This window comes from Myripristis murdjan, chromosome 12 (assembly GCF_902150065.1).
Source record: "Myripristis murdjan chromosome 12, fMyrMur1.1, whole genome shotgun sequence".
NCBI classification, from domain to species: domain Eukaryota; kingdom Metazoa; phylum Chordata; class Actinopteri; order Holocentriformes; family Holocentridae; genus Myripristis; species Myripristis murdjan.
In genome coordinates, this window is record NC_043991.1 from 17,548,439 (window position 1) to 17,576,015 (window position 27,577).

At 41.8% G+C, this 27,577-nt stretch overlaps 1 protein-coding gene across 1 annotated transcript; it reads right to left on the reverse strand.

The window, feature by feature from the left end:
- Positions 1–660: 660 nt before the first annotated feature.
- vcanb (versican b) lies at positions 661–27,257 on the reverse strand. Its single transcript, XM_030065710.1, has 16 exons — positions 27,197–27,257; positions 26,182–26,256; positions 25,278–25,703; positions 22,491–22,665; positions 21,913–22,040; positions 20,153–20,446; positions 15,660–16,541; positions 12,919–13,109; positions 11,279–12,785; positions 10,806–10,919; positions 9,735–9,848; positions 7,109–7,267; positions 5,335–5,417; positions 3,919–4,063; positions 3,054–3,236; positions 661–2,841 (listed from the first exon to the last, which is right to left on the reverse strand). Exons 2-16 carry the CDS (start codon positions 26,243–26,245, stop codon positions 2,588–2,590), a joined length of 4,719 nt encoding a protein of 1,572 aa, XP_029921570.1. The 5' UTR covers positions 26,246–26,256; positions 27,197–27,257; the 3' UTR covers positions 661–2,587.
- Positions 27,258–27,577: the final 320 nt, after the last annotated feature.

Below are 27,577 nucleotides of genomic sequence, written 5' to 3' on the forward strand. Positions count from 1 at the left end.
GGCTGCACCTGGTATAGACTTAGTTCCTCAGTAATGCAGTAATGCGCTGTACTTGTTTCCAAAGGGAGGGGTGTTTTCACAAATGTTCTCCTGTCACTTCAGAGAACACAGAAACACACAGGGCCATTCATGGGTGCAAGGTGCTGCTGTCCTCCCCATTGATCTTGTAACTGAAAAATGTTAGTCTAAGCACTGGACTGTTTTAGGAGCCGGATGACGGCATTTTGGTGAGGTGTTGGTTTTAAATGTTGATTCATATTTTCATGCTGGCTATTTTAGGCTTCCCACCAACCTTGCTGCTTTAATTTTAGTATGGTTGGACGACACCCATACTGGATGCTGGACTGCATTTGCAACAGCTCCGAGCTTATACTTGTTTTAGCCACTTTCAACAATTTACCAGAATGCCCTACATAAAAAAAAAGTTCCAAGTAGGTCAATAAAGTTAAAAAAAAAAAAAAAAAAAAAAAAAAAAAAAAATCGATTAATGAGTTCATGAAGTGCCATCTGGTGAGATTCTTCCCTCATAGCAGGGTTTACAAAGAAATTCAATTGGTTGTTTGGGTCTTTTGAAATAATGGGTGCACGAAATTAGAGGGATAATATGAAATCACACAAGCAGGAGAGATTGTGTTATAAGAGTTCCTTTTATTGCACACACAGTAGAAATGGACACTGAATTCAGGATGACGGACAGGAACAGTACGCACACAGTAACTTGTACGGATAATTAAACAAAGATTACATATAAATAAGCTCCTCCACTGCAACAGATACAGTATCCCCATTAGCCACATGGAGTAGAAACACAAAGGCTTGCATACACATTTTAAATTGCAAACTCTGAGTATATAAAAAGACTGGAAGATGTATGGAGAACATCAAACGAGAACGATAAAATGCAGAAGAATCACATGGAAAAAAATCTTTATCAATCTCATCCATTGATTAAGATTTTTGTTGTCCGGTTGACCATGTAGAAGTTGTTTCTAACCACTCCTTCAGGGTCAGATTTTTTTTTTTTTTTTCACATTCCCTCATTGGTTACAAGTTTGGGTTAAGGAAACAGATTCCAGATCTGTAGTAAAAACAAACAAAAAAAGCAACATCTACCTCAGAGTACACTGCCATAATTGAACTCCATCTTGTACTGTAAAAAAAAGCTGTTTAAAGTAATCAAGAGTCTTTGAGGGTCTCTCAAAGTGCATTTTGGTTAAGGTAAGCTGGGGTGATTTGGAGGCACAGCACATTAACAGGCAAAACCAGCTCAACATCGGGGGTTACAATGCTAAACGACAGTTATGTGCAACATAAAATAAACGACGGCAGCATGTAGTACATGAAGTTTACTCTGTAAGGTACATCATGACATCTGTAAACAGCAAGGAAGTCATCATTAACAGAATCACTTCAGTTTCAATGACCTTTATTTAATATCACAGTCCATTCATAGTTTTAATGTATACAATAAGTTAAAATTATATGGCTTCATATAATATCTATACTATATTCTATGATTAATATCATGCCTATAACCGCAGCACACACCAAACATTCATAATAGGCTTTCCCTCTTTAGCTGTGTGGTACATTTCAGAACACACAACATATAGGTTGATCTCTAAACTTTCCCTTTTAAAACCATTTTTGATGCTTAAGACAATGAGACATTTTGTACAAAAATCTATATGGGAAAGCAACCCAAAAAAAAAAAAAAAAAAAAAATCCTATGACAATAATTTAAGGTGATGAATTCATGCTTGTTTTTAATATTCTTCTCAATAACAATATTTCATACCTAAATTCTCGAAAAACAGTTATTAACGATCGGACTACCTCATATAAAAATAAAACCACAATTCAGTAAATATTATGTTTTGGTCATGAGAAAACTGTTCAGTCTCTATGTGCCTTATGTATTTTTTTTTTTCCAAAATTAAATACAATGTTTCACAGAAGGCACTGGGTGGACGTGCTACGTGGAGTGCAACATCCAGCTGGTGGACAACTGATGACCCATTAAAGTTTCACAGACCAGCTTCTTGGTGCATGACTACTAACTATATTCAACTTACTGAAGCCATTAAGGCACTGGGGTCTTCCTGTTTAGAGTATTGTGATGTAGGGAGACTTGATGTTTGTGTCCCTTAGTGTAATCAGTGAGCTAACTGATGCATTTTGTGAATAAATCATGATAAAACTACATTCCTCATTACCATATGACTGATTAACCTGATTAACTGACCATGGAGTGTTTAATGGAAGTTTGCCAAACCCATTGACGAGCCATAAACCTTTTTCACAGCAATCGTTTTGACATGGTATAGCAGGTAAACTCAGGATTTATTAATGCCATTAATTAAGGTTTCATTCCATTTAGGTTTAGCAGAGTCTTCCCAATGAGCCTGAATGCACAATGCCAGTAAACATGTGTTTACCTTGCTATTTCATGTCAAAATGGCTGTTGTGAAAAAGCTCTTTTGATAGACAGTTCAGTGCACATGTCTGTCTATCTATACCTCTGGACTGATTTGGCTCGCATGTTGTGGTCGGCTACCATGGCGAGGTTTAAAAGGCCTAGTGCAGATCAGTGTCTAATCTGATCACCATTCTGTGGCTGGGCCTCATTTTGCCTCCTCTCTCTCTCCAGCTGCTGGTAGCGGCTCTGGAAAGGGTCCCAGCTGCTTTGAAGATCATCCAGATTCTGATATTGCTCTTGGTGTTTCATATACTTTGGATTAGTCTTGGTGTGATGGACATGATGGTTATAGTACCTGTTTTGTGGAGTGTTTTGTTGGTTGTTGCGGTTCCTGTGAGCAAATGACTTGTGGTACGTGGCAGCTGAAAAGAAAATGAGGAGGAGAGTCAAAAATGAAAATATTTCCAAATAATGTCCAGCCATTCAATTATAAAGCAATGTCAATGCAGTGAAAGTTTCTACAGCTTGAAAGCCATAGCCCATAGTTCACCCTCATTAAACTGAGGACCCCTATTTCAAGGGAGCACCTAAAGGACCCTCTGCCTACTTTGAAAACACAACAGTCAATACTCACGGCTCATGCAGGTGACCCTGGGTGTGTCCCACTGGCCATTGGATCGGCATCGTATAGTAGGGGTGTGTCTCTGGATGTAGCCTTGTTTGCAGTGGTAGCGGACCAAGGAATTTATCTCATAGCGAGGCTTCAAGGCCCCAAACACTCGAGCATCCTTCACCACTGGGGGCTGGCCACACGAGACTGGGAAATGGATTATAGAAAATTCCACTCATCTTTGATGCTATAAACATGTATTTAGTCCAAGTCCAGAGTTATTTTATTTATGTAGCTGTTTATCATAGGAATATCTCATAAGACTATAAAAATGAGCCTACAGGGATGTGACTAATCAAGAATCAATCATTGAGCAAAATGGTGCTGCCTTTAATTGTGTTTTTGGCCCTAATTCACACTACACTTAGCCCTGGGTGATACTCATTTCACATTTGCAACTTGCAACAATTGTGGGATGTCCCAACTTTCAGCCCAGGGCTTACTGACTCCCCCTCCAGAGCAGGGTTAACTCAGATTTTCTGGGGATATCCCCAAAAAGTCAGGGCTATGGTCTATAGTGTGAATCAGGGTTAGAGTCACGGTTAGAAAAAAAGTAAGAGAATACTCTTGAGAAGCAGCCGAATGTTTGTTGTCCAATCAAAACCGTGCTACGGCGTTATATGGACCTTAAACCTGGGCTGTGACTCCTTAACCCTGGGCTATCTGTAAAGTCTGGCTTATTAAGTACAATTATGAACAGAGGCTAACCTTAGATCTAGGCTACAGTTAGCCCAAGGCTTAGTTAAGCCAGGGCTCAGGAATGCAAGAGAAAAATAGGCTTTCTAGCATCTGTGTGGACATTTTTGTGCATATGTTTGCATATGTGTACCTGTTCCCTTTTTGCAGGTGAAAGTGAGGTGGTAGTTGCAGGGGACGTCGTTCCACTGTCCTCCCTCATGCCAAATCATCACCACACAGTCTTCCCCTGACTGGAAAAAGCTGTCTGGCTGGTTGGGCCTCCAGTGCTCATATTGCTGTCAAATTACAAATAATCAGCATGTTCAGCATTTTAAATTGCACAACAGGCATACGGTTTACTTATTATGAATTGTGATACAAAAATCCCTCCAGTAAACAGTACAATATACTCTCCAACCTACAAGGTGAGGTCCTTATGCCTGTAGTATTTTCTGGGGCACCAGTGACAAGCTATTAGAGGTTTATTTAACACGCTGATATGCTACAGTTTAATACGGATAAGAAGTCACACTGCACTGCACTTCCCATTAATCACCCCAAGACAGGGATGGGACACTATACCATCATATATCATACTAACCCACTGAGGACAGCACCTACAATTACCCTGCTGTTAGGTCACATGTGCATGTAGACAGAAAAAATGAAACAACAACAAACCCCAGAAGAGGTGTGGATAATGCTAGAATGGTGCATTGACAATAATAATTTAGTGACTTTGGCTGGATGTTATTTACAGAGTAGCCAGATAGTGGCGCTATTGGGACAATGCAATATCTCTCACTTAATTAAACTGACCTTTCTGAAGTATACAAGGAAGGAAATTTCCATAGGTTAACTGGTTTAATTTGCATTTCATGAGCTCAATAGTATTGTCTTGATTTACAAAGCAGACACAAACAGACATACACACATGGACTCGATCATGTATACAAGCAATTACCTAGTATGGTGCTCATAACTGTGTGCTATCAGTATGAGCTCTGGCTTTGCAAAGATTTCACTCTAACAAGGGTGTGCCTCTATTGTGCGTATCTGTTTTCTTGCCCTCCACTCACATCTAGCTGGTCTCCGCTGCATAACTCAGCTCACATGCTTCAACAGCTGAGTGTTCCTTGGAGATGCGCAGTGTGTTTGAGTGTGTGTCATCATTACTCAGAGCACATGTGAGTGCAGAGCTTGTTAAGGATATGTGTGCAAGGCAAGACCTCATTCACTATGAACAATACAACACCATTGCATATTATTCACTAAAACATTAATTTGCAGTATTTTCACACAACCTATGCTTAAGTTTTTATATTACTTTTCTAAGTACCAGGTGTTGGCTAGGTCTTTATTGGCTCTCTATTTCAAAATCCTCTGACACAGAGGAAGTGATGTATTTCACATTCCCAGCAGCAGCTTGTTTGGAATATATATAACAAGAGCTGGGTAGTTGGCATGAGTGGTGCTGGCCGATGTGGCTTAACAGATGCACAGAAATTGCACAGTAGCGTATGCAGCATGAAAACAGTGATGTGTAAAAACTGTCAGCCTGCCTCACCATGGGTCTGCCATCGGTCCATCTGAAGTCCCTCTCAAACATCTTGTCGTTTAGACCAATCCACTGGTAGTCATGGCCCAGACCTGGAGAGACAAAACAAACAGGAGTCTTTGCCTTAACAGAGTGTAAATTATATAGTATACAGCATATGTTGCAATAAGAGTGAGAAAAAGAGAGAACCACACTGAGAAGGCCAGATTGAGAGTGAGTGTGTGATTGAGAGAACAAGAAAGTGGGAGGATAGACAAAGTTTGTGGTTTGTGCATGTGTGGGTCAGCAGGGGGTGTGAATAATCGAGTGTGAACAAACGAGGGCAGGAAGCAGAGGCAGTGTTAAGTCTAGGCAGCTTCGGGGAATGGCATGAGTCCATTTCATCTCAGTCAGCGCCTTCGCCAATAAACTAAGGAACAGGGTCAGGGTCCCCTCCCAGCCCAAATGTTGCACGAACACAAGGGCTACGCTTTGATTTTTGCTATGGAAACTCTCCGTATCATTTGAGTCCTAACTACACTCGGGTTTATTTTATCTTTGATTGATGTCCAGATGAGACCACATACGTGATTGGCCTCCTTCCTGCCATGATGTTTTGTCAATCTGCACTGATCAGCAGATTGGACACAGAGGTAAACATTTCTCACAGACAGAGATGTTGTACAGAAGAAATAACCTCACTGGTTGAGTCAAACCCCCAGTGGGCGGAACCCACAGCTTTTGGGCACAAGTTAAACTTGAAAGACAGAGAACTCAACATCGTCCAAATCAATAAACTATAAATGGCAAACTCTTATTTTTAATTTAGTTGTCTAGCTCAGTTCAGTGCACATAGATACAGTGCCATCCATAGACATTTGGAGGCCCTGGGTGAAAAACCCTGTGGGGGCCTTTGCATTTTACCATGCATAGCTCAATGTAGGTCCAAAAGATGAGCAACCTGGAAGGATTTATTTCACCCAAAACTCACTTTTATTTCTAATTTCTTTTGGAAAATTTTGTGTTACTTTTTTTTTTTTTTTTTTTTTTGTAATTTTGTGGTCATTTTATGTTTTTGTGTGTGTGTGTGTGTGTGGGGGGGGGGGGGGGGGGGGGGGGGGGGTTATAGTAGTTTTTCTTGTAATATAAATGCAAATGTATAACTATAATATTTCTATTTTATACTTTTGAGCATTTCCTGGCATTGTAATTTCTTATTTATTTTTAGCTAATTTTCCGATTGTTTTCTTGTAATTCTTTTACATTTTTTTCCAAATCATTTTGGTAATTTGCTCATTGCCTTTTTTCAAAACCTGAGCAAATTCAATTAGCAAACAGTAAATCACCAAACATTTCCAGAACATTACTAAAACTTAAGAAACAAACAAACAAACAAACAGCACACAAAACATCATTGGCACCCATCTACCAAGCCTCAGTGATATCGGGGAGGTGAGGTGCCTGCGCAGAGCCAAAAAGATCCTAAAAGACAACACCCACCCAGCCACAGCCTGTTCACCCTGCTGCCATCAGGAAAAAGGTACAGAAGTATTCGCTGCCGTACCACCAGACTACAGAGCAGCTTCTTCCCACAGGCTGTGAGACCATGCACCATCTGCACTCCTCCATGTTTAATAAATCAATCAAGAAGGAATCATTTTGATTTCATTATACAACCTGTTGTATAATGACCAATAAACTTCCTTGTATCCTTGTATCCTTGTAAATAGAAGTGTAAACAGGGACAGGACAAGTAGGACAGAAGGTTTTGATGTAGCATGCAGATACCACAACATGGACTTACGATTGACAAATTGCTGTTCTTCCTGTGACAAAATGCTGGCAAGGTGGGCACCGTGGAGACGGCATTCCCTCTCAGCAGCGTCCCAGGTCCGACGATGTGTGAAGTACTTATAGCAGTGAGACTGAAACTTCTGCCAGCCAAATCCACACACTTCTGTGTCTGGAGAGAGGAAAAAAGATGAGTAAAGAACTTCACCGAGGCATCATTCAACACAGCAGTGCCATCAAAGTATTTCAAAAGGGTGTAGTGGTCGATAGTCTAATAGTGCAGTACTCTATAGCCTACGAGCACAGCCTAAATTACAGTACTCTATGCTCAGTGGTATAGTCTATTGTGTACTAGCCTACAGTTGATATACAATACAATACAATCTACAGAACAGTGGTCTATATTCTATAGTGTGATCTATAGCATACTTATCTATAATAGCACATTTTATAGCATGGGTGGGTTAGGGTTATTTTACGCATGATAACGATGGTATTACCATACTGGTGAAAAGGCAACATATTTCCTTTTCTTATGACAAAGCTAAAACAGCTAGACAACAGCACTGCACATAGATATTCCAGAGAGAGGGAGAGAGAGAGAGAGAGAGAGAGAGGTGTGTGTGAGTGTGTGTGTGTGTGTGTATCGCTGCTAAGACAGAGGCACAGCTGGGGAGGAAGGGCCTGTCACTGAATGAGCTCAGCAACCCACAGTTGGATTTCATTAACCCCCACAACTCTCTATGGGTCACACACACACACTCGCACGCAGACAGACAGAAAGACACACACACATAACTAGCTTGATATACAGCAACTTTAAGCTACATAATCAGTTCGATGCTTTGTCAGGCTCAGTAAACAATGAATGTTTTGTATCAGAGGGCTCAGAATAATATGTATGCCAATAAAGCCACAGTGGAAAGTTTCTGTCCAGGCTTCAGGGTCTTAGCTATCATCAGCCCTACACTGATCATCTTAATAACTCTGTGTGCACTCACCTGGAGGGTCAGGTGAGGTCTCCAGACCCACTGATAAAAGCATACCCTTTATCCCACACTCCAGATTGTGAAAAACCACAACATTACTGTGATTTATCTAAGGAACAGCTGTCAGTTGAGAAGAGAAGACAAATCTTGCACCAAGATGTAATCTAAATGATGAAGGAAAGCTCGACAGCATTTAGCAGGGAGTGCACTGATCCGATAATACACAGCTGGAAAAACTACCAAACTAACAGACCAGTTATCTGCGTCTGTCCCTGGCAAAAAAACTATGAGAGAACAGCTGTGGATAACTGGATAACTGCACATGTGGTTCTCTGTGCACTACTGTATGTATCCCAGTGGGTCAAACATGTTCTGTGCTGTCTATACAGCCTCTGCTGTATGTCTCAACAGTGTGTGTGCACGCTGCATACTCTCCTGTAGGGTGTGTCCAAGTGCAAACTAGACACTGGGATCCTGGGGTCAAGAGAGTTACAGCAACTTCTGTCCACAAGTGACAACCAGGGATGTAAACACTACTAACTTATCACTGTAATCTAATTTCAAAAAGGAAAATAAGGAAATAAGTTGACTCCTTAGGTGGATGCATGTTCCATATTATGCTCACTCAGAAAAATGGATTCCCTTATTTTCCCTGTGTTTCTAGCAATGCCCGCACCATGTTCCCATTGTAGCCCTCGGTAAATACTATGTAACCACTGCTTTTTTTAAAAACTGATTTATTTCACAAAATATGTTTTTTTTTTTCTTACCTCTTTTTACTTATTTCTACAATAACAAATAATGCTGCAGCAGCCCCACACTTGGAACACAAAACATTTATTAGACCCCATGAAGAGCCTGTTTCAGTTTTTGATTTGTTAATGTCTGCTCTTGCTCCTTAATTGTCTGAAACCTGCTGAATAAAAGGTGAGATCAGGGTCACTGGAAAAATTTCCAGCAGAATTTCAACAGTTCACTTTTTTAATACTCTGGCAAATGACACATTGCTCATTAAAAGTGGCCTTTATGAGCTTGTTAAAGAAGCTAAACTGATGAAGTGCAAATGCACTCTTTGAATTAGTTTAGTGTTATTATTACTAAGCTGATATCCAGACATCACAATAATGAATAGATGGCAGCTTCATCATTTCACTTTAAAAAAAAAAAAAAAAAAAAAAAAAATTGAGTAGCTCAGTTTTTTTTTTTTTTTTGTTTTGTTTTGTTTCCTATGAGTATTGACAAAGAGAGGTTATATACATTGCATTGAAAACTGGTTAAAAAAAAAAGACAAAATTATTAACCCCTAGAGTCTGCCTGTACATTTGAACCCAGATTAGATGCTGAGCATTAGCAGAAATATTGGATAAGAGGCTGGAACCAATTTGATATAGAGCCAACGCCCAGTGCTAGGGGATAGCCAAGGAGCAGAGACATGACTCATTTATACATATGTCAGTGTGAGTGTGTGTACACGCATGCAGGGGTATCTACCACATGTTGCCAAGATATCTCCTACGCAAAGAGTTAACCATTAGACTGCCAAAGCATTGAGTTACCAAATTAAATGTGTACTGCCTGGTTAGATTTGTGTGTGATGATAAATGTTGTCAATAGTAAGTGACATGCAGATGATACTGAGACACAACCAACCTTGTTCACACAGCTCTCCTGCGTAGCTGGGCAGACAGAGACAGGTGAAGGTGTTGACCCCATCCAGACAGGTGGCTCCATTAAGACAAGGGTTAGACTGGCATTCATCGACATCTGCAGACACACAACACAAGCTGCTTTATTTCACAGTATCCACAACGGATTATGCCAATATAAAAAGCACCAAGGAGCAAGAAATGACCTGATACTACTTTTACAATTAATAGATAACTACACAAAAAAAAAAAAAAATAGTACTGAGACAAATACTCAACCAAAGTTCAATTTTGCATTAATGTTTAGCGTGTGAATGTGTGTGCATGTAAGGCTTTTACTAATTAGTTCCTGTCCTTAGATCAATATCACAATGATGTCCTTGATTCAACACAGATTATCCAATCACAATCATCTCCTTTTTATGTGACATCATCACTGAGTATATCATTGGCTTATTGCCAGATTGGGCGGTTTTAGGTTGCATTGTGCAGGAAAAAATGTGCTTGGGTGGATGGACAGGATTTGGGCTGGTTGGTTTTTAAATACATAAATAAGTATCATAAAAAAAATATTTTTAAAAAATCATAAATTGTGTTCCTTTCTCATGCAAACAAAACTAGTCCACATCCAATCGCCCAGCACAACTTTGATATGACATAGGAACATTTTTATTCATTTTGGTAAGAGGATCAAGTTACCATCATTACCACCCACCCACGGCTTACCCTATAAACAGAAACAAACAGTACGCCTCAGTTGTGTGGCTTGGAACATTATCGTTATTTATTTGGCTTTTCTGTCTCTCTGTGTGCGCACTTCAAGATCACATACTGCCAAGGCTTGTATTGCACTTTATCAAGTTAGATAAAACCTACTATTTTTGGTATTTGAGCCGTCCCTTTATTTTTAGGGTAGAGAGCATAAATAGAAAATGCTTGTAGTGTTGCACTGCAGCCTACAATGTATTCTGTTGACTCCAGCTGCATTCTAGTGCACACTTTTGTGAACATTTTGATTGTTGTCTTACTATTATTAGGAGCTACTTGGTATCCTTGTTTGTGTGTGTATTTGTACCTGTTTCACAGTACTGTCCGGTGTATCCAGGTGCACACACACAGATATGTTCTTCTCCTTTCTTGTAGCAGGAGGCTCCATTCTGACACACACTGACTGCACATGGCAACAGATCTGGACAAAAATGTATGCAAAACCATTAAAATCACACCAATATGATGACTGCATCATCACCACTGCTCTTTATACTGTCCAAGTAGCTTGAAGCCTGTGAATCATGGGCTACTGAGGTCCAGCTCTGTGTGTTTTCACTCCATCGAAACACTACGGCAGATGATTTCAATTCAGCTCAATTCAATTCAATGCAGCTTTACTAGCAGGACAAAAATTAACATTTGCGTTGTCAAAGCAAGCTATTGCTTTGCATCGAGCTGTTGTCGTGTTTGGTTGGAATGCAAACCTTCGGACACTTGGGTCTCAAGTGGCGCATTATTGAAAACCAGTGATGTCTCTAAACAGGAAAACACATGTACCTCTGACATTCACAGTGCTGGCCTCCACAGAATAAATCTCTGGTTGTTGCGTGCCCTGGGCTTCCTCAGGCACCGGAGGACGTGACTCCAAATGGGGAGGCGCGATCTCTCGATCATAGTCCTCAAACTGCTCCGATGGAGGCATGGAAGTAAGATCAGGGATCAGCGCCCACTGAGGGATGGAGTGGGTGCTGTGGTCAGTGGGATACGGGGGCAACACGGTGGAAAGTATCGGGCTGCCTGCATGATATGTGGAGCTTGTAGTGGACTGTGTGGTCTTGTCTTGGTAACGCTCAGTGGGGTGTGTGGTGTGGTCACTGTGGGAAGTACCAGAGTGGGTTGTGGATACAGGCTGTTTGTAGTGATCTGTAGCCAATGTGGTATGCTCTCTATCATATGTGGCAGCAAGAAAAGGACGTGTGGGTGGTTTCTGTGTGGTGCGGTCCTCTGTGTATGTGCTAGGTTGAGAGGTCTGGTCCTTGGTGTATGTGGTTGTGTGTGGTGTGGGTGGTGTGGGTGGTGTATGCGTGGTGTGGTCTCCAACATCTTCTGTGGCTGATGTGTGCGTGGTGTGGTCTCCAACATCTACCGTGGCTGGTAAAAAAGTACTGGTGACCTCTCCAGGATATGTTTCAACACCTGATCCCTCCCCGGAAATCTCCCCTTCTCCAGATGACTGATCTGCACCTGAGCCTGTTTCTGCCATCACGTCAAGAGCCGGTACAGCTAGAGGGACTTCAGTGACACTCGGGCCTGAGGGAAGGTGATGCTGTGGAGGGTAGGCGGTAGAATAAGAAGGGGGTAGAGTGCGTGAAAGTATGGGGGTCTCTGGTGGATACACATCTTGTCCTGATGCCTCGTCCTCTGCTGATGTAGACCCCTCAAAGTCCCCTGTTTCTGCCTGGGTCTCCATGGTGGAGGGTTTGTCCTGAAAGTGCGTGTCTTCTCTGATAGATGGAATAAGAGTAGGAGGTTCTGTCCCTCCGATTTCTGTCTCGTCGGTCACCACACCTGATTGGCTACCTACAGCTGGGGTGGGCAGGGCATCATCCGCAGAACCCTCATGTACCTCATCATCAGTGGTATGGCCTGCAGATCCCTCCATGTCTTCAAAGGGGGAGAGACTATCTGTGACAGGCCGGGTGATTCCACGGTGACCAGGGTCTGTGGGGGTAGCAGGTGGTGAGGGTGTATATGGGGTGGTAGGGGTTTCCTCTGTGGAGCTCATGCTCCTCGTAGCCGTCGGCTCTTCTGGGTCTTGTGTTTTGACACCGGTTCCCTCTAATTCAGTGTCAGTATCTGTGGCTGTGTCTGTTTGTGTATCAGGAGGACTAGTCTCCTCTGTCGGTGTCTCTTTTGTGTGGATTTCAATGGCTCCATAGTCAAAGGGAGCTGGGCTCTCCTGCTCTTTTCCATCTTCTTTATCCTCTTCTTCAAGCTGGATTGGAGTCGCGGTCTCAAACTGATCCCCCCTAACTTCTTCTGGTAGCTCTGGCTCCAAAGTCACCTGGAGGGGGGAGGGAAGTGGTTAGACATCACACATATGATGCTTTAAGGAAGAGGTTGGATGAAATGCAGAAAAAAGGAGAATCAGCTACATGACTTTAAATCTTTTTTTCACTCCACTGCATTAAGAGTACCTCATGTTTTCCATTGATAAAGCTCAGCGTTGGAGGCATGGTGATGGGAGCAGGCAGGACAGAGTCAGTGTCCCCGCTGCTTTGGATGGCTTCACTGGCCACCTCTGAGAAGTCTGGGATCTGAAGGACCTGGGACTGGGACCCACCAATGCCTCCTGCAGGCTGATTTAAGAGCTCCAGAATATCGTCAACTAGAAAAACAATAACCAGGGGGAAAAAAAAAAAAAAAAAAAAAAAAAAAAAACACAAATTCAAAACACAAATTCAAGGTGCTGTACAGTTGATAACGAATACTAATGAAAAGCCCGTAAGACAAACAAGAAAAATGCCCGACTTGATGTTAAATGAGGATTTCATAGGGATAAAATGGGAAAACACAACAAGTAATAACTGTAAAAGAAATATAAAAGAATATTTGCAATGTAATTACATTTGAAGAAATGATGTAAATACTCTGACTTCATGGGTACTCAGGACACCAAATACAATCAATAATATGGAATGAAAATAGACCGTTTTCCTATTGTTTTCCTATTGCCGCATATTGGTCAACAGATACCAATACCGATATGATATTGATATATCCATCACAGGCCAATATCGGCCAGTCAATATATCAGTCGGGCACTAAGCAGTACAGTATGGGACTCTCATTTTCAAGGCCAAACATTCTCTTGGGCAGGTAAGAAAGCACATAGGCAAAACAAATAGAGATATTGTCTTTACTTGGTTCAGTACACCTTCATAGTATTATGAGGTGCAAATCATTAATATTTCCCCTTCTCTATTATGAAAAACAACCCTCTTTTTCCTGTAGCAGTGGTAATTCTTCCAGCCATAATATTGACATCTCACATCCAGCTATCATGCTGTATTTCAGTGTCCTAAACCAGCTCATTTCTGATGTAGATTAAAACAAACCAGACATATTCATACACAGCTGGGACACTGTGCATATCTCAACGCTTAACAGGCACGGGCCTGTGTTGCTTATAATTAGGGTCAGCCACTGCTAGGGGCTGCACTGAAACAATGCATGTTTGTGTCTCTTCATTAAGACTTTATGATACACATGGAAGCTATACAGCAGGAACTGGTGTAAAATGTGTGGTATTTGATGTAAACAACTATTTCAGCCTGTCTCTCAGGACAAATAAAGACGCATACCATGAGCAGATTGGCAGCTACTCAGTGAAATAGGTGGACCTCGCTAGTTAATGTACTCAAGACGTAACAGATTCCCAAAAGTCTAAACCAAGCCCCTGTGTGACTTGAAACGTGATATGAAACAGGCGAATTTTCCAACATAATGCTCAACACTTCAATTTTCGAATTTCCTCGAGATATGTGGAAACAGTGAGTCTGTGGGCCTCACAGAAAGCAGTGCCTACGTTAAGGAATGACATATTACCTATGCAACCCAATACACCTTTGCCTTTTCAATAATAAACACAAGCCTCAAAGGTGGCATGACCTGGCTTGGGAGTGATGAAGACACGGGCATTGCAATTTGAGTTCAGAGGAGGAGTGTGGAGGGGTGTGTTAAGGGGAGGGATGTTGAAAGTGGGGGTTCAGTGGGGTTTAATTAACTAATATAGAGGAATGTAGGGAAGGCAAGAATCAAAAGATTAATTTTGATCCTGCTATTCAGGCAGAACACAAGATGATGACAATTAAGGTAATCAAAATTTGTGGTTTGCTGCCATCTCTGCCTCCAAATCGTTAGACCAGAGTGATGAACTCATTTATCTGGAGATCTGCTTGCTGAAACAGAAAACACACTAATCGCTTCATCAGATCTGCAATGTGTGTGTGTGTGTGTGTGTGTGTGTGTGTGTGTGTGTGTGAGTACGAAAGACAGGAAAGTGTCTTGTCTTGTCTGAGGCTTTGCTATCCTCCCATGTGAGATGGTGTGATGTTTTTGCAATACTGTATTTTCAGCTACGTGGTTGGCTGAGAAACACAAATTTCCTAACTTTCCACATGTGGCTGTTTCCATGTGACTGTATCTTGATGTGCGGACAAATATAGAGATGAAGACGGGGTGGAAGTAACAAATTTGTACATCTACTCAAGTTACTGTAACTTTGTGGCTTTTTGTGTACTTGTGCTTTTTAGAGTATTTGTTTGAAAGTCAGTGATTTTAATTTTACTTATGTAAAATTCTGCTGAAGTGTTGTACTCAGCTACATTTTAAATCACGTCTAGTATAAATTTTCTACCTTTTATAAGCATCAGGAACAACACTGTGTACTGCATCTCCCCAGAAAACACACTCTGGATAATTACCTGTCTTTACATTCAACAGCATCAAGACTTGTCTTTGACTGGCATGGGTTTTTGAAAGCCAACACCAACACTGATATTTTGTGCTCAAAGTCTGAAGTCTGGCCAATGTCATGTCAATCAAAAGCAAACACATGCCTTGAAATCTTTAGTACCCCTGTATGATTTGCAAAATGATTTGTTGCAATGTAAAATGTGGGGAAATTGTAGTAAATAGGCCAAACATTCAAAATCACTGGTATGGTCCTTTAAATTAGTTTATTTGCTAGTATTTTGCCTTACACATTTGTAACATGTTACTTCTAACTCTGCTAGCCAATAACTGATTTAAAAAGGAGGCTGATATTATCCTCAGTTAACTGTCAGTTAATAAATATATTGATCTAGCAGATGTATGTCAATGCAGACGTGCACCACATGAGGCACAAGACACTTGATTTCAAAATCTTACTTACCTGACTGATTTCTGTTGTGCACATTGACAATGATGAGATGGAAAGGTGGTTTGGAAGATAATGAGCCCTCTTGAGGAATGGCCAGTGACTGGTCCAGGTCATACGCCTGTGTAGCTCCACGCTGGCTATCTGTTGGAGGTGTAACGGCAGCTGCAGATCCTGTCTCGTCCTCTTTGTATACCAGAGCAGGGGTTTGCCCCAGCTCTCTGCCTCTGTCTGGGACGCCTGGCTCGGGGGTCGGCTGCCTCAGCTCAGAGCTTGGGGTGGTTTCCCCCCAGGCCACCACTGCCCCCTCCTCAGCCCCGCCAGAGCTGCTGTCTCCGCTGGCGCTTCCCTCTCCACTGCCGCTACCTCTGCCAGACCCCACTTGGCCTCCCTCGTGTCCCCCGTGGGCGATGTCAAGGTGTGGGGACTGGGAGCGGGTGGTGGGTAAAGGAGGGAGCTGCATGGGGAACAGAGCGTCTCCTCTGCCCGGTGCTGACGCTACGTTGGCTGGGTCAAAATCAGCAACATCATACTCGGGCCAAGGAGTGGAGGCCAGATAGGCTGTGGGGTGAGGGGAGCTGCGGTCTGGATCTACATGGGGGGCTCTGTGTTTGTCTGGTGAGGCTGTGTAATCAGGCCTGGCTGTGGCTGTGTGTGGTCTCTGTGTTGTGAACTGCAGCCTACCTGCCTGCTGCGTAGCTGGCCGCTGTGGACTGTGTTCTGTGTCTGCAGTTGTAGGTCTGTCTGCTGTGTGTGGCCTCTGTGTTGGCGAATGTCCTACTTGCTGTGTGTATGAGGGGGGTCTGATTGTTGAAGTGTGGGGTCTGTGTGTGATACCGTCACGTGTGAATGCAAATGCAGATGGTGGCCCGGCAGTAGTCGGCTCTGGTAGCTTAGCTATAGGAGAGCAGGGGAAAGGAAACCAAAAAATATGTTAGACATCCACATTATCAGCTGTCAACCAGTGCTTTTTTGCATGTTTAGCATAATTGATACTTCATGTTGATGCTAATCTTTTCCCACATTAAACAGTCATATTTTAGAACTCCTCCCTTCCTCCCTTTTATCCAGCCACTGGTTTCCATTCATTCCACTACAATATGAAAATGAACTTTCAGAGACTTCAAAGTTTCTTCACACCCGTATCTCATCATTGTGATAAAGTCGTCCACACTAGTTTTCCTTAAAGCAGCAGCACTGTTGTGTTTTGATGACTTCAAATTTGGTGAAAAGCTCCCTCCGCTGGAAAACAGTCCCAAGGAGACATTTCCTTTACACAGCCAATTATCAGCTCTGTGGTTTATGAATTGTGATGATTTTGTTAGCCACAGAAGCAGAACATTATAAAGTTGAAGTTTGAACCAAAAATTTTAATTTGAAAATCAATTTTGATTATATGTTGTTATATCTTTAGTTCTTCCACATGATTTGCAAAATGGTTTGCTGCAATGTAAAATGTGGGTAAATTGTGATAAATGGGCCAAACATTCAAAATCTCTGGTATGGTCCTTAAAAATATGTGAAGTAGACCATTTATGATGAGCTTCCAGAAAACAGTAACACTATTCTAGGGAAAATGCTGTCAGTATGGTGTTAGCACACAGCAGGCTATAAAAGGAAATCTAGCAAATTTGATTTCTGAAACATGAAGTCACATGTCAAGAATACAACAATTTTCAGTCCTGGGCCCTGCTGTGCCAGCGTTGTCAGAATAATAATAGTCAGAGCAGGCCGAACCCCTGCCAGCACAGCCTTATTTATAGATAAACGTTGTCTAAACAGTGTTAAAACTGCCTTTTTTAGGCTGGCTACAAACCAATCACTTTCCCAGGGGAAAGTCTCTGGCGAGTAAATGCCAGACACACACACATACAATGGGACACTCATATGCGCATGATGCACGTACTGTAAATACATATTTACAGATGCACACGGACAAGCATGCACACAGACTGAAGTGTGAACCGTTTTTGTTTTTTTCTCTAAATGCACGGCCAACAAGTATGCATATAATGAATTGACGACAGAGATTTGCTGTAAAACCTCTATGATGTAGTCTATGATGTTAGCAAAGATTTATACGATGGCATATATACAATATGAGAAAAGACAGGAAATGGGACTCCGAAGCACACATACAATGCTCCTTTGTGTAGTTCTAGCTGCTGAATTCACATAGTTTGTCTCCTGGGAGAAAGCAGTTGGCTTTGAACGTCACTGACATAATGCTTTAATAAACCTATGTAATTGACTCCCCTCCTTCCCTCCTCGTTGGCTGTCAGCGGCATATATGGCTGGGCGGGGTGGGCTTTTCTCTTTTTCTCCCTGTCGCACACTCTCTCTCAATCTCCAACTTTCTCTTCTATTCTCTTTCGCTCGCTCTTTCTGAGTGTGCATTCCGTAGGTGTTTATTGCTAATTGGTCTCCCGGCTCGCAAAGAGACTCTCTGGGGATTAGCAGCGGGCCATTCATGCTCTGAGCAGAGAGACCCATGCAGCGGGAGCCAGCCCGGTTCAGCCGAGTTCGGTACAACCCTGCCCAGATATGATGTCATCTGTTTGGCGAGTCCTGGCCATCTGGCTGGGCTGGGGTCTGTCCTCATACTGTCACTTACTGTACATTAACTCTCGGCAGCCCTTTCCTTGCAGCTCTGCCACCTCACTTGTTAACGCTTGGAAAACACATGACATAGCTTGCAGGTTCAAAAAGTACCCATGTGTTGCCAGACGTATGACTGTGTGCAGCCGTATCATCTGTTAAGCATCATACTCATATAATCTGTTCACTCGCTATAGCACATACTTAGTTTATACTTATATATGGTGCACACTTTGTTAGCATCTCTTTAAAAATGTGACTGAATATTTCTCTATGATGATAGCACTAAGGGGAGAGGTATGTCCCCCTTTTTTCCTCTCCCCTTTTTCCTCTCTCTGTCTGTCTTTGGGCAGGGTCCAGCTGTGATGCATTAGGGACCTGTCCTGTTTCTGCAGTATCTGTGTTAGAGAGCATGAGTTGGGTTTTCCCCTCATAAAAAACACATCCCACCATAAACAGGGCAGTGGGAGTTTATTCTTCTCCTGTTTGGGTTTGAATGCTATTTATTTTTTCTTGTGGAACCCACACTCATCCTTCTCCTCGTCTGCTCCACTGATGTTGGATCGCTACAGATGGGGAGTTTTCTGTGATGTTTCCTCTACCACACACATCAGCATTTATGGACTGGACTGCAGCTTTCTTTTGAGTTCCCTGTTTGAATGTGTCAGTTTTTTTGACTCTTGAGCAGTCTGGAGCCTGAATAAAGGCATAACACCGACCTTAATCAGTGGCGATGCTGAAAACAGTGCAGTGAAGCACAGAGAGGAAGGGAGGAGACCGTTGTGTCTGTACATACCAGATTGTGTCTGGTTACTGTGCAGAGAACAAACTCACACAGCACAGCCCAAGAAACTACAGCAGAAACAATGATTTCAAATAATGTCTTCATTATCTGAAAAATTTGGACTGCAATTTGCGTTGTGATGGCTGCTGGCTCAAGGACCCGGCGTGCACTGTATGAAGCTCTTGGCTGGCCCTCATTTTATACCAGGAGAAAACTATATACGTTTTTTTTAAACACATCATCAAGCAAATTTCCTTCTTATAATCTCCACCCTTTTATTTTAATTCCTCAAGTAACTGTTAGACTACGTCCTCTAGGTTTCTTCTCAATCTAAAGTGCAATCAGAACTTGGTAAAACTGCCTTTTCTCTTCTTGCACCTTGGGTGGGGAACAAATTGCAAAATAATTTAACATCTGGCAATATTATCCCCTTTACATACATTCAAAAATATACATAAGAATATATTGAAAGGGAACTTGCTCTTGTTTCACAGATAGCTCTGATCCGCCTTGATGTCAACTGTGTTATGGACTTTGATATATCACAGATCAATCTGCACTTTCCTCTCTATTTCTTGTTTGGTGCAAGTGAATGTTTTGTATGTGCAACTTTTAGATTGGTGGAAAAGATGTTGTATCTCAATGAGACCTTTCTGCTGAAATAAAGGATGAATAAATAGACAGACAGATAGACAGATAGAAGTTCCTCCTTGTTCCTCCTCTTTCCTTCATTTGCTTGTCAAAAACACATGAGCCGTCCCTACAGGCCAAAGTGTTTTGACAACCCACAGCAGGAAGTAAAAAATAGGGTCAGAGTTCACATTAGCTCGGGTCGTACGTAACTCAAATAGCTGGAGAGAAACTGCGTTGAATCTACCAGTTCAAACTGCAGTGTGCTGTTGGTGGGGGGCTAATGGAGAGAAGAGGAGAGGAGAAAGGGAAAGGTGGAGAAGAAGAAATATCTCCTTAGAGATTTTCACCCCATTCTCTAGCAGCATCTCTCCAATCAGAAGTCACTCCAAAAACCACTATCCATGCTGGCTAAAGAAGTGATAGCACTAGAGGAAAAAAAACGCGTACACAGTGATGGAATCATATTTACATATAAATAGTGCTTTAGCCTTACCCTTGAAGCAGAACGCTCCATACTCATCGGTGGGGCTGGGGTAGCCGGTTTGGTTTTCGTAGCGGTAAAGTGTGCGCACCCCGAGCTGACCTCCCCCACACTGGGGCCTGGGGATGGAGATGGGGTATCGGACGCTGCCATCGGACAGCCAGCCGTAGTCACAGCGGTTCAGACCTTCCCTCCAGGCGGCGAACAGCTGGCCTGGAGATGCCAGCACAGCATCATGCTTCTCACACTCCTGTCTCGCTTGCTGCAGCGTCAGCTTGTAGCTGATTGGAGGATAGAAGACGTCGCCTTCAGGGAGGAGACAGACATATCCATTAATATCATGCTTTGGAATCACTTTACAATAAAACTACCTTTATAAGGGGTTCATGAATGGTTTATAATTAGGTTGTAAACCCTTTATGTATCATTTATAAACAATTACACAAAAGTTATAACAATTTTCATACATAGATTCAGATACAAGGATGGCTGACTGATAAAGGGACAAGTTAAAGTAACCAAAGCAATCATTTTATCAGGTTATTTAGTATAACGTTAAGTGTTAATCCAAGAGATTTTTTGTTTTTGTGTTGCCATCTTGCTGTGTTTTCTAGACATCACTTATCAATCAAATAGTGAAGCACTTCTGTGGATTTTCTGCTGATGAAGATTGACTTTCTGTTGGTGGCGCTCTTATCTTTATCCATTCAGCCACGGCGGATAGCACTTTCCATGCTGACAATCCTGTTTCTTCCAGTTTATTTACTCAAAAAAGACACCCCATGTGACCTGCCAGACACTTTGACAACTGTCACGAGTAACTGCACATTCATTTTTATAAAAATGTTAGGGGTTATGAGATTTCTTTAGTTTAGTTAGACCTAATTAAATTTATTTATATCAGGCACCATGTACAAAATACATTAGTCTCCAACATAAAGAACTGATGCTTTGTGCCAAATTTAGCTACTAAGTCCCATCGGTAGTCTGTAGAATGAAAAATATTTTCCTACACAAAAACTATAATTTCATTTGCTTCTAATGTAGATTTACCTGTTTTGAGTTTTCTTGATATAAATCACAACATTGTGAAATAATGCGAACCACTTCACTGAGATGAAGATTATCACCCCCTAATGGAAGTGGAGTTTTTTTGTTGTTGTTGTTTTTTTCAGTCCCTTGTTAAGAGGAAACTAACTTTTTAATATTGAATAGCAGAATTAAAAACATTGTGAATGAAAGAGGCCCATGATCTCAATGAGACTAATTGATTGGTGAACAACTTTATCAGACTTCACCTAGATCTATAACAGCTACACTGTAATAGATGGGGTTGAACAAAAATTATGCAGATGGTGGCACTCACTCCCCATAAACATATTCATATCCATGTTCTGTCAGTGAGTCAAACATTATGAATGTGTTTTGTTAGCTGGACAATGAACAGTGTGCCCTGAAAGTACCCAATAAATTTAAAAGATAGTGTCAATGCACATTCACACAGTTGTAACAACAGAGCAGAGCTGCAGCTTTGCGGTTACACAAAACTGGTACGCTGTCAGCATAATGAAATTAAGTATAAACATGACCACAGAAACCAATGCAGACACATGGATTAGATAAATATTCATAAATGTGTCATGTAGCTGTTAGTAGGTGGCTATTCATGCACAGTGAATGTGTGACAAAGTAGTGGATCAGTTAAGTCCACTGTAAAAAGTGAAATTGAGTTCAGCACACACCGCACACACTGAAGATACATGTTAATTTACCGTGTAGTTTGTCTACATAGCAGTACACATCATACTGCTCAGCGGGGTCGCGGAGGCCATATGTCCTCACTCCAGGCTTGCCCATCATATCACCTGAGCAACCAGGACGGGGTGTTACAATTGGGTATCTACAAAAAATAAGGGTAATACAATCAATTACAACATTTACCAGTGCATACAGTGGCATACACATACTGCCTACAGTACAAAGTAGGAATGGGAATCTCAGGGTACTTGGCAAAATGATTCTATTATGATGGTATCACAATACAAGGGATACAACGATATGTGACATATTGTAAGATAATTAGTTATGATACATCACAATATCTGTAAGTAAAGAGGAAAAATGCCCTGGAAAAGGTAAAATTTTCCAATAAGCAGGAACTAATTATGTTTTTCAGTGTTTTAATCTGCACAGCAACATGAGCATGAACATGACAGGGCAGTTCCTGTTAAAATACCTAAAGGCGGGAACAAATTCACCTCACAGGGACTCAAATGTGCAAATGAAGTTGAAATGTTGAGATGATCACAATACAAAAGTATCGCATGCATAGATGCACACAAACACACACCTGACTGACTGGTCAGCAAGCCATCCTGCGTCACATTGGTCAAATCCATCCTCGAAGGCAGCGGTCAGTTGTTCAGGTGTAGCAACTGTGGCAGTGACAGCATGACATGCATCTACAGCTGCAGGGAAATCCAGAGTGTAGCGGCTGGTGCTGGCCCGGTAGTGGAACACCACACCTGGAGGAGGACCACACACACACAGTGAAGATAAAGCAAATCAGATACAGTATACCCCACCTGCATCGATAAGAATGCCTTGAACCTAAGGCCATGTCCACACGGAGAGGTTTACATGATATAAGCATGTCCAAATAAGCTGAGGAGTGACTGTAATGGTTTGTTGACATCCCAGAGCTACAAATGAGAGCACATACTGTTTTAAAAAAGTCTAATCATAATCAGAGTCAGAATACTTTAAACAACATCAAAAACTGTGTGGAGAAGAAAATGGACTGATAAAAATAAGGTGACTGGTTTACACGGACAGAGGAGGAGGTTGAGCTCCTCCTAAAAGTCACAAATGAATACAAGTTGTTGAAAATAACAGCATGATCCAAATAACAGCATGATCCAAGTGGCAGCTGTGTGAGGTCAGCGTCCCCGCTGTGAGCAAAGTCACATCAGTGACATCAGTGTTTCAAATTGATTGGTTTTCATCGTCCACATGGAAAAAGGAAAATGGTGGTTTCAAATGTTTCCACCTTCGAAGGTCAAAAGTCAAAATTGGAAAGAAAAAATTTGAGCCATTTTCAAAAAAATCACCTCATGTGGATATATCCTGAAGGAATAGACTTTTTTCACAGTAGTCATTTTGACATGAACTATCAGGTAAACATGGGTGTTACTAATGACATTAATGTAGTTTCTGTTCCATTTCAGTCTGACAGAGCCAGGCTCCTGCTGTTGTTCATGCTGGTTCACTGGAGAGACTCTGCTGCACTGAAATGGACTGACACCTTAATCAACATCATCAGTGCTTACCTCTGTTTACCTGCTATTTCATGTCAAAATGGCTGCTGTGAAAAAGAGCTATTGGTTGCATTCACTTGTGTCATTTTCCAGCCCCAACAGAGATAAACCCTTAGAAAAAGAGGCACAAAATTGCAGATTCACAGTAGTCACTTAACGGTGCTGTGACATTAAACGAGAGCTGAGTATCATCAACCTATTCCTGATGGACCATCCCGTGGGTTAGGTGGAGGCCATCCTCGCTTAACATTACATTTCAGTGACACAAGAGACTCTCTCTCATCCATAATGATTCGTAATTATGTTCGATTGCACTAAAAGTTCATTCCAGGTGGAAACTGAATAACGTAATACAAGCCCCTCACAGAGAAGTGACAGTATAGGGAGAGACAAGACAGTCAGCTATTTTAGCTGTCATCCTGGAACTATATGTGGCTGTTGTCTTGTGCAATTAGGTCCTTTATTTTCAGCTGGATGGGAGGCTTATTTCTCATCTCTGAGGAAATCCTGGCAGAGCTGCAGGAGGATGTGAATAGATGACTGAGCTGTTAAATGGAGAGTTGTACGTCACTCATAGGGACCGTCTTTGTCTGGATGTCCTGAACAAAGCCTGCTGTTCAGCATTTATGTGGAATCTGTGTAAATGTCCTGGACCGAGGGTTGGCTCAGTTCTCAGATATTCTGGCTGAAGGACACACAGCACTGTGGTGATTCCAATTAATGAACTCTTTTGAAAGTTCCTGACCTACGATAAGACACTGATATGCACTACATCCCACTTTCTTGTATGCAGTCACTGTGGCTTTCAGATACAAGACACTAAAGGAATTCAGTTTGTTTTGGTGATTACAACACCTTATGAAAGTTTTGTGTTACAAAAATATAGTTTAATTCAGTTTAATAATTAAATAAGATTATAAAAATGACAGAGTGAACTAACTGGAGGGAGTTTCTTTTATGGCTTTGTCACGACTATTGTTACTAACTGATGACTGAAAACATGCTGCCATTTAACAAGAATACATGTTATTAATGACAAAAAAAAAAGAAACTACGGCTGTGGTGGCAGGCTCCTAGACAATATTCAGCCTTATTTGGGTCTCTCTGACCCATGTCAATATGATAATAAGGATCAATATTATATTTTGTCCTCAGGTGACCTTTTGAGCAAGTGAGTATATGTTTTAATAATTTTAACAATCAAAATCTGGGGAAAAGAAGTTCAAATGACAAGAATACACTGAAAAAAGCAAGTAAAAGCTTCTTTGTGAAAGCATTACAGGTGTTATCCAGCTTTGCTCCGCCCTATAAGGTGTATTGATATTTGTTGTCTTTTGGAATTTAACATTTTTCATCTGCACAAACAACTCTTTTGCCTTCTGTTATTTTCGACATAAATCTCTACTGTCACAACATTTGAACATAGTATGATAAGAGTCAGCCGTTGTGGATCTCTGAAGATGAGGCATTAGATATCTGGAGAAGCAGGGGTGTCTATTGTAGATTCACAACAATACAAGAAGACAATAACTGCTAGTAATGCAGATACAATAAAAGCCTGCACATCCTTTCAAACTGTCCATTAAAACATTTAAATTAGACTTTATTGTATTTAGATGCAATAACCAGCAAGGTAAAAGAGAATGCTACTCATTTCTGATAATGTACTGAACACAAAACTAAAACATCACATGAACATTTGCACACCAATTAATTCAGGTGTGTAAACTTCTGATTTTGACTGTATATTTGGCATGCAAAGCTGAGGACTTTGAAGGAATATCTTTTGTGTGCACATGACTAAATTGGGTTTTACTCACCTCTGACCTTGAGGCTGACAGTGTGCTGGGTGTCCTCCATCCCGTGCATCACCTCGCAGCGGTAAAGCCCCGCATCGCTTGCCCTGAGCCGGACTATTATCAGAGAGGCATCCCCAACCGACTGAGGGTGGCTGGGGACTGACACCCTGCCCTTGTAGTCCTGCCCCACCTTGACTGCTGCACCGTGGGCCACCAGCACCACCTTCTCCCTTTGTCCCTCCAGCTTTGTCCACTTGATCCTCAACTGGTCATCAGGACTCTGGGTGGAGGGCGTGTCAGTGGGGACTCCTGTGGTCTGCGAGGGAGCATGTGTCGTGCTGCCGGAAGAACCTGGCATGATGGAGAAGTGGCAGGGCAGCAGCACCTTGCCAGCCAGCGAGCCACTTGCCGAAAAGCTCTTCTCTGTTGTCATGCTGTGTGGTGGCACTGAGAACACATCACCAGCGGGACAATGCATGAGTGTCAGTTGTAAAGCTATTGCCATAAAAAAAAGAATAATAATTCATTCAGTGTGCAGAACAGACTGTAAGTGTGTTGTGGGCTGCAGCTTTTCTCGAGCTGGCAGGAGAGCCAGCATTAATTGATTTTGTGTGTGAATGGTTTCCAGAGTCTGATTGCCGCTACAAGAGATGCAATTGGAAGTGTGTGTGTAAGTGTGTAACCAAGGATTAGTGGAAGCATGTGTTTGGAGATGATGTATTGTGCAGAGTGAACATCTCTTGTTTCGGTTTCTCCCTGTGGAACTAATGACCACTTTCCACTTTCTCAGACCTGGATCCACAATCTGCATGCATGTTGTGACTCTTACTCATACTCCTACATAAGGGAAATAGAAAGAGAAAGAAAAGAAAGAGCTGGCAGACTTTGGATTTAGGCTGCATAGCAAAATTTTCTAGCAACTCACCTTGTTGAGCAAGGCTACAACACAGAGCTGCCAACCAGAGCAGGTGTCTGATGTGCAGAATCATCTCAGTGCAATCTATATGGAACAATAGTGAATGCATTAATAACAACAATAACAATTTTAATTATTTATACAGCACTTTAATTGTGACAAACTGCTCAAACGAGTAAAATGGATCATAACTAATAAACTATGACATACAAACATAAAACATACATACAAACACACAAAAGTGATAAAAACAAGATAAAATAGGCTACATGACGTAAACATGCTGATATGAATACTCATAAATAAGCAGGAGTGCTTTAAAAAATCGGTCTAATCAATGAATAAACAATAAAGGAAGTTGAAAATAAAGGAAATTGTAAAAAGGTGCGGTTTCAGTTGACGTTTAAGTATTGGCATGCTTAAAAAAACGAACAACATAAATATCAAGTCTAGTATCTACAACAGGCCCTATAGTTTTTTTTTCTTCTTTGCAATCCCAAGAGCATATGCAGGCTATGATAAAGAAGATTAACTTTTGTATTAAATCTTATTAAGATACTTAGACAATACCTGACATCCATGCCCACGAAACACAGGGGAAAGAGAATATATCGCCTGTATCTAAAGCGAGAGGAGCGAGAGAGAGCAGATGCGGGAGCGCAGCTGTAGCGGCAGCAGCGGGCTGGGGCGCAGCTGCGTCATGATAAACCTTATCAAATGATCGAGTGTTTCGGGTGCTGGTGGATGTAAATGGACATAATTGGTCCCGAGTGTCAGCTTTATCAATGAGTCCCTTATCAGTTCACTTAGCAGTGTGGGAACATTCCTGCCCACCCCCCAAAAAACACAGAAGTGAAGCGGTGGGATACGATAGAAAGCCTCATTTATATTATAGCGTTCCCTAGGAGCATCTTTTCCTAACAATATTGAAAAGTAGTAAGTTAGAAGTTCTATGTCAGATTTTATTCTCTCTTTCTCTCAGCCGAAAGCATTTTAAAGATGAAACATGGAATTTCAACAATACCTTGCAAATCCGGTAAGTTCAGTTATCCCACTTAGGTTAATCACGACTTGTGTTGAAAACGCTTCCAAGTGCTGAAGGTCCCACTACCGGGGTCTGCTTCCTTTTTCTGCGGCGCACCAGCTCCTCTCAACTCTCTGCTCGGACCTCTTCCACCTCTCAGCTCCAGCTGCAAGTTCAAATCCACTTTACACCCGCTATTATCCAGCCATTAGGAAGAGGAGGGGCGCACATGTCCAACACCCCCCCCCCCCCCCCCCCCCCCCCCCCCCCCCCTCCCCCAACACCGCCCAGAAGTATGACAGAAGGGGGAACAGCAAGAGAGAAGCAAACGGTGTACTGTAAGAGAAACTGTGTCAAAACACACAGTTTCGAAAGCTGACA

Bases quoted from the DNA above. Each gene is read 5' to 3' on its own strand.
- vcanb (XM_030065710.1), bottom strand. From the start codon at position 26,245: ATGATTCTGCACATCAGACACCTGCTCTGGTTGGCAGCTCTGTGTTGT. The intron at 22,666-25,277 runs GTGAGTAAAACC...GTCCTCCTCCAG, and splicing joins TGTCAGCCTCAAGGTCAGAG to GTGTGGTGTTCCACTACCGG. The intron at 9,849-10,805 runs GTACAAATACAC...GTGTGTCTGCAG, and splicing joins CGGACAGTACTGTGAAACAG to ATGTCGATGAATGCCAGTCT.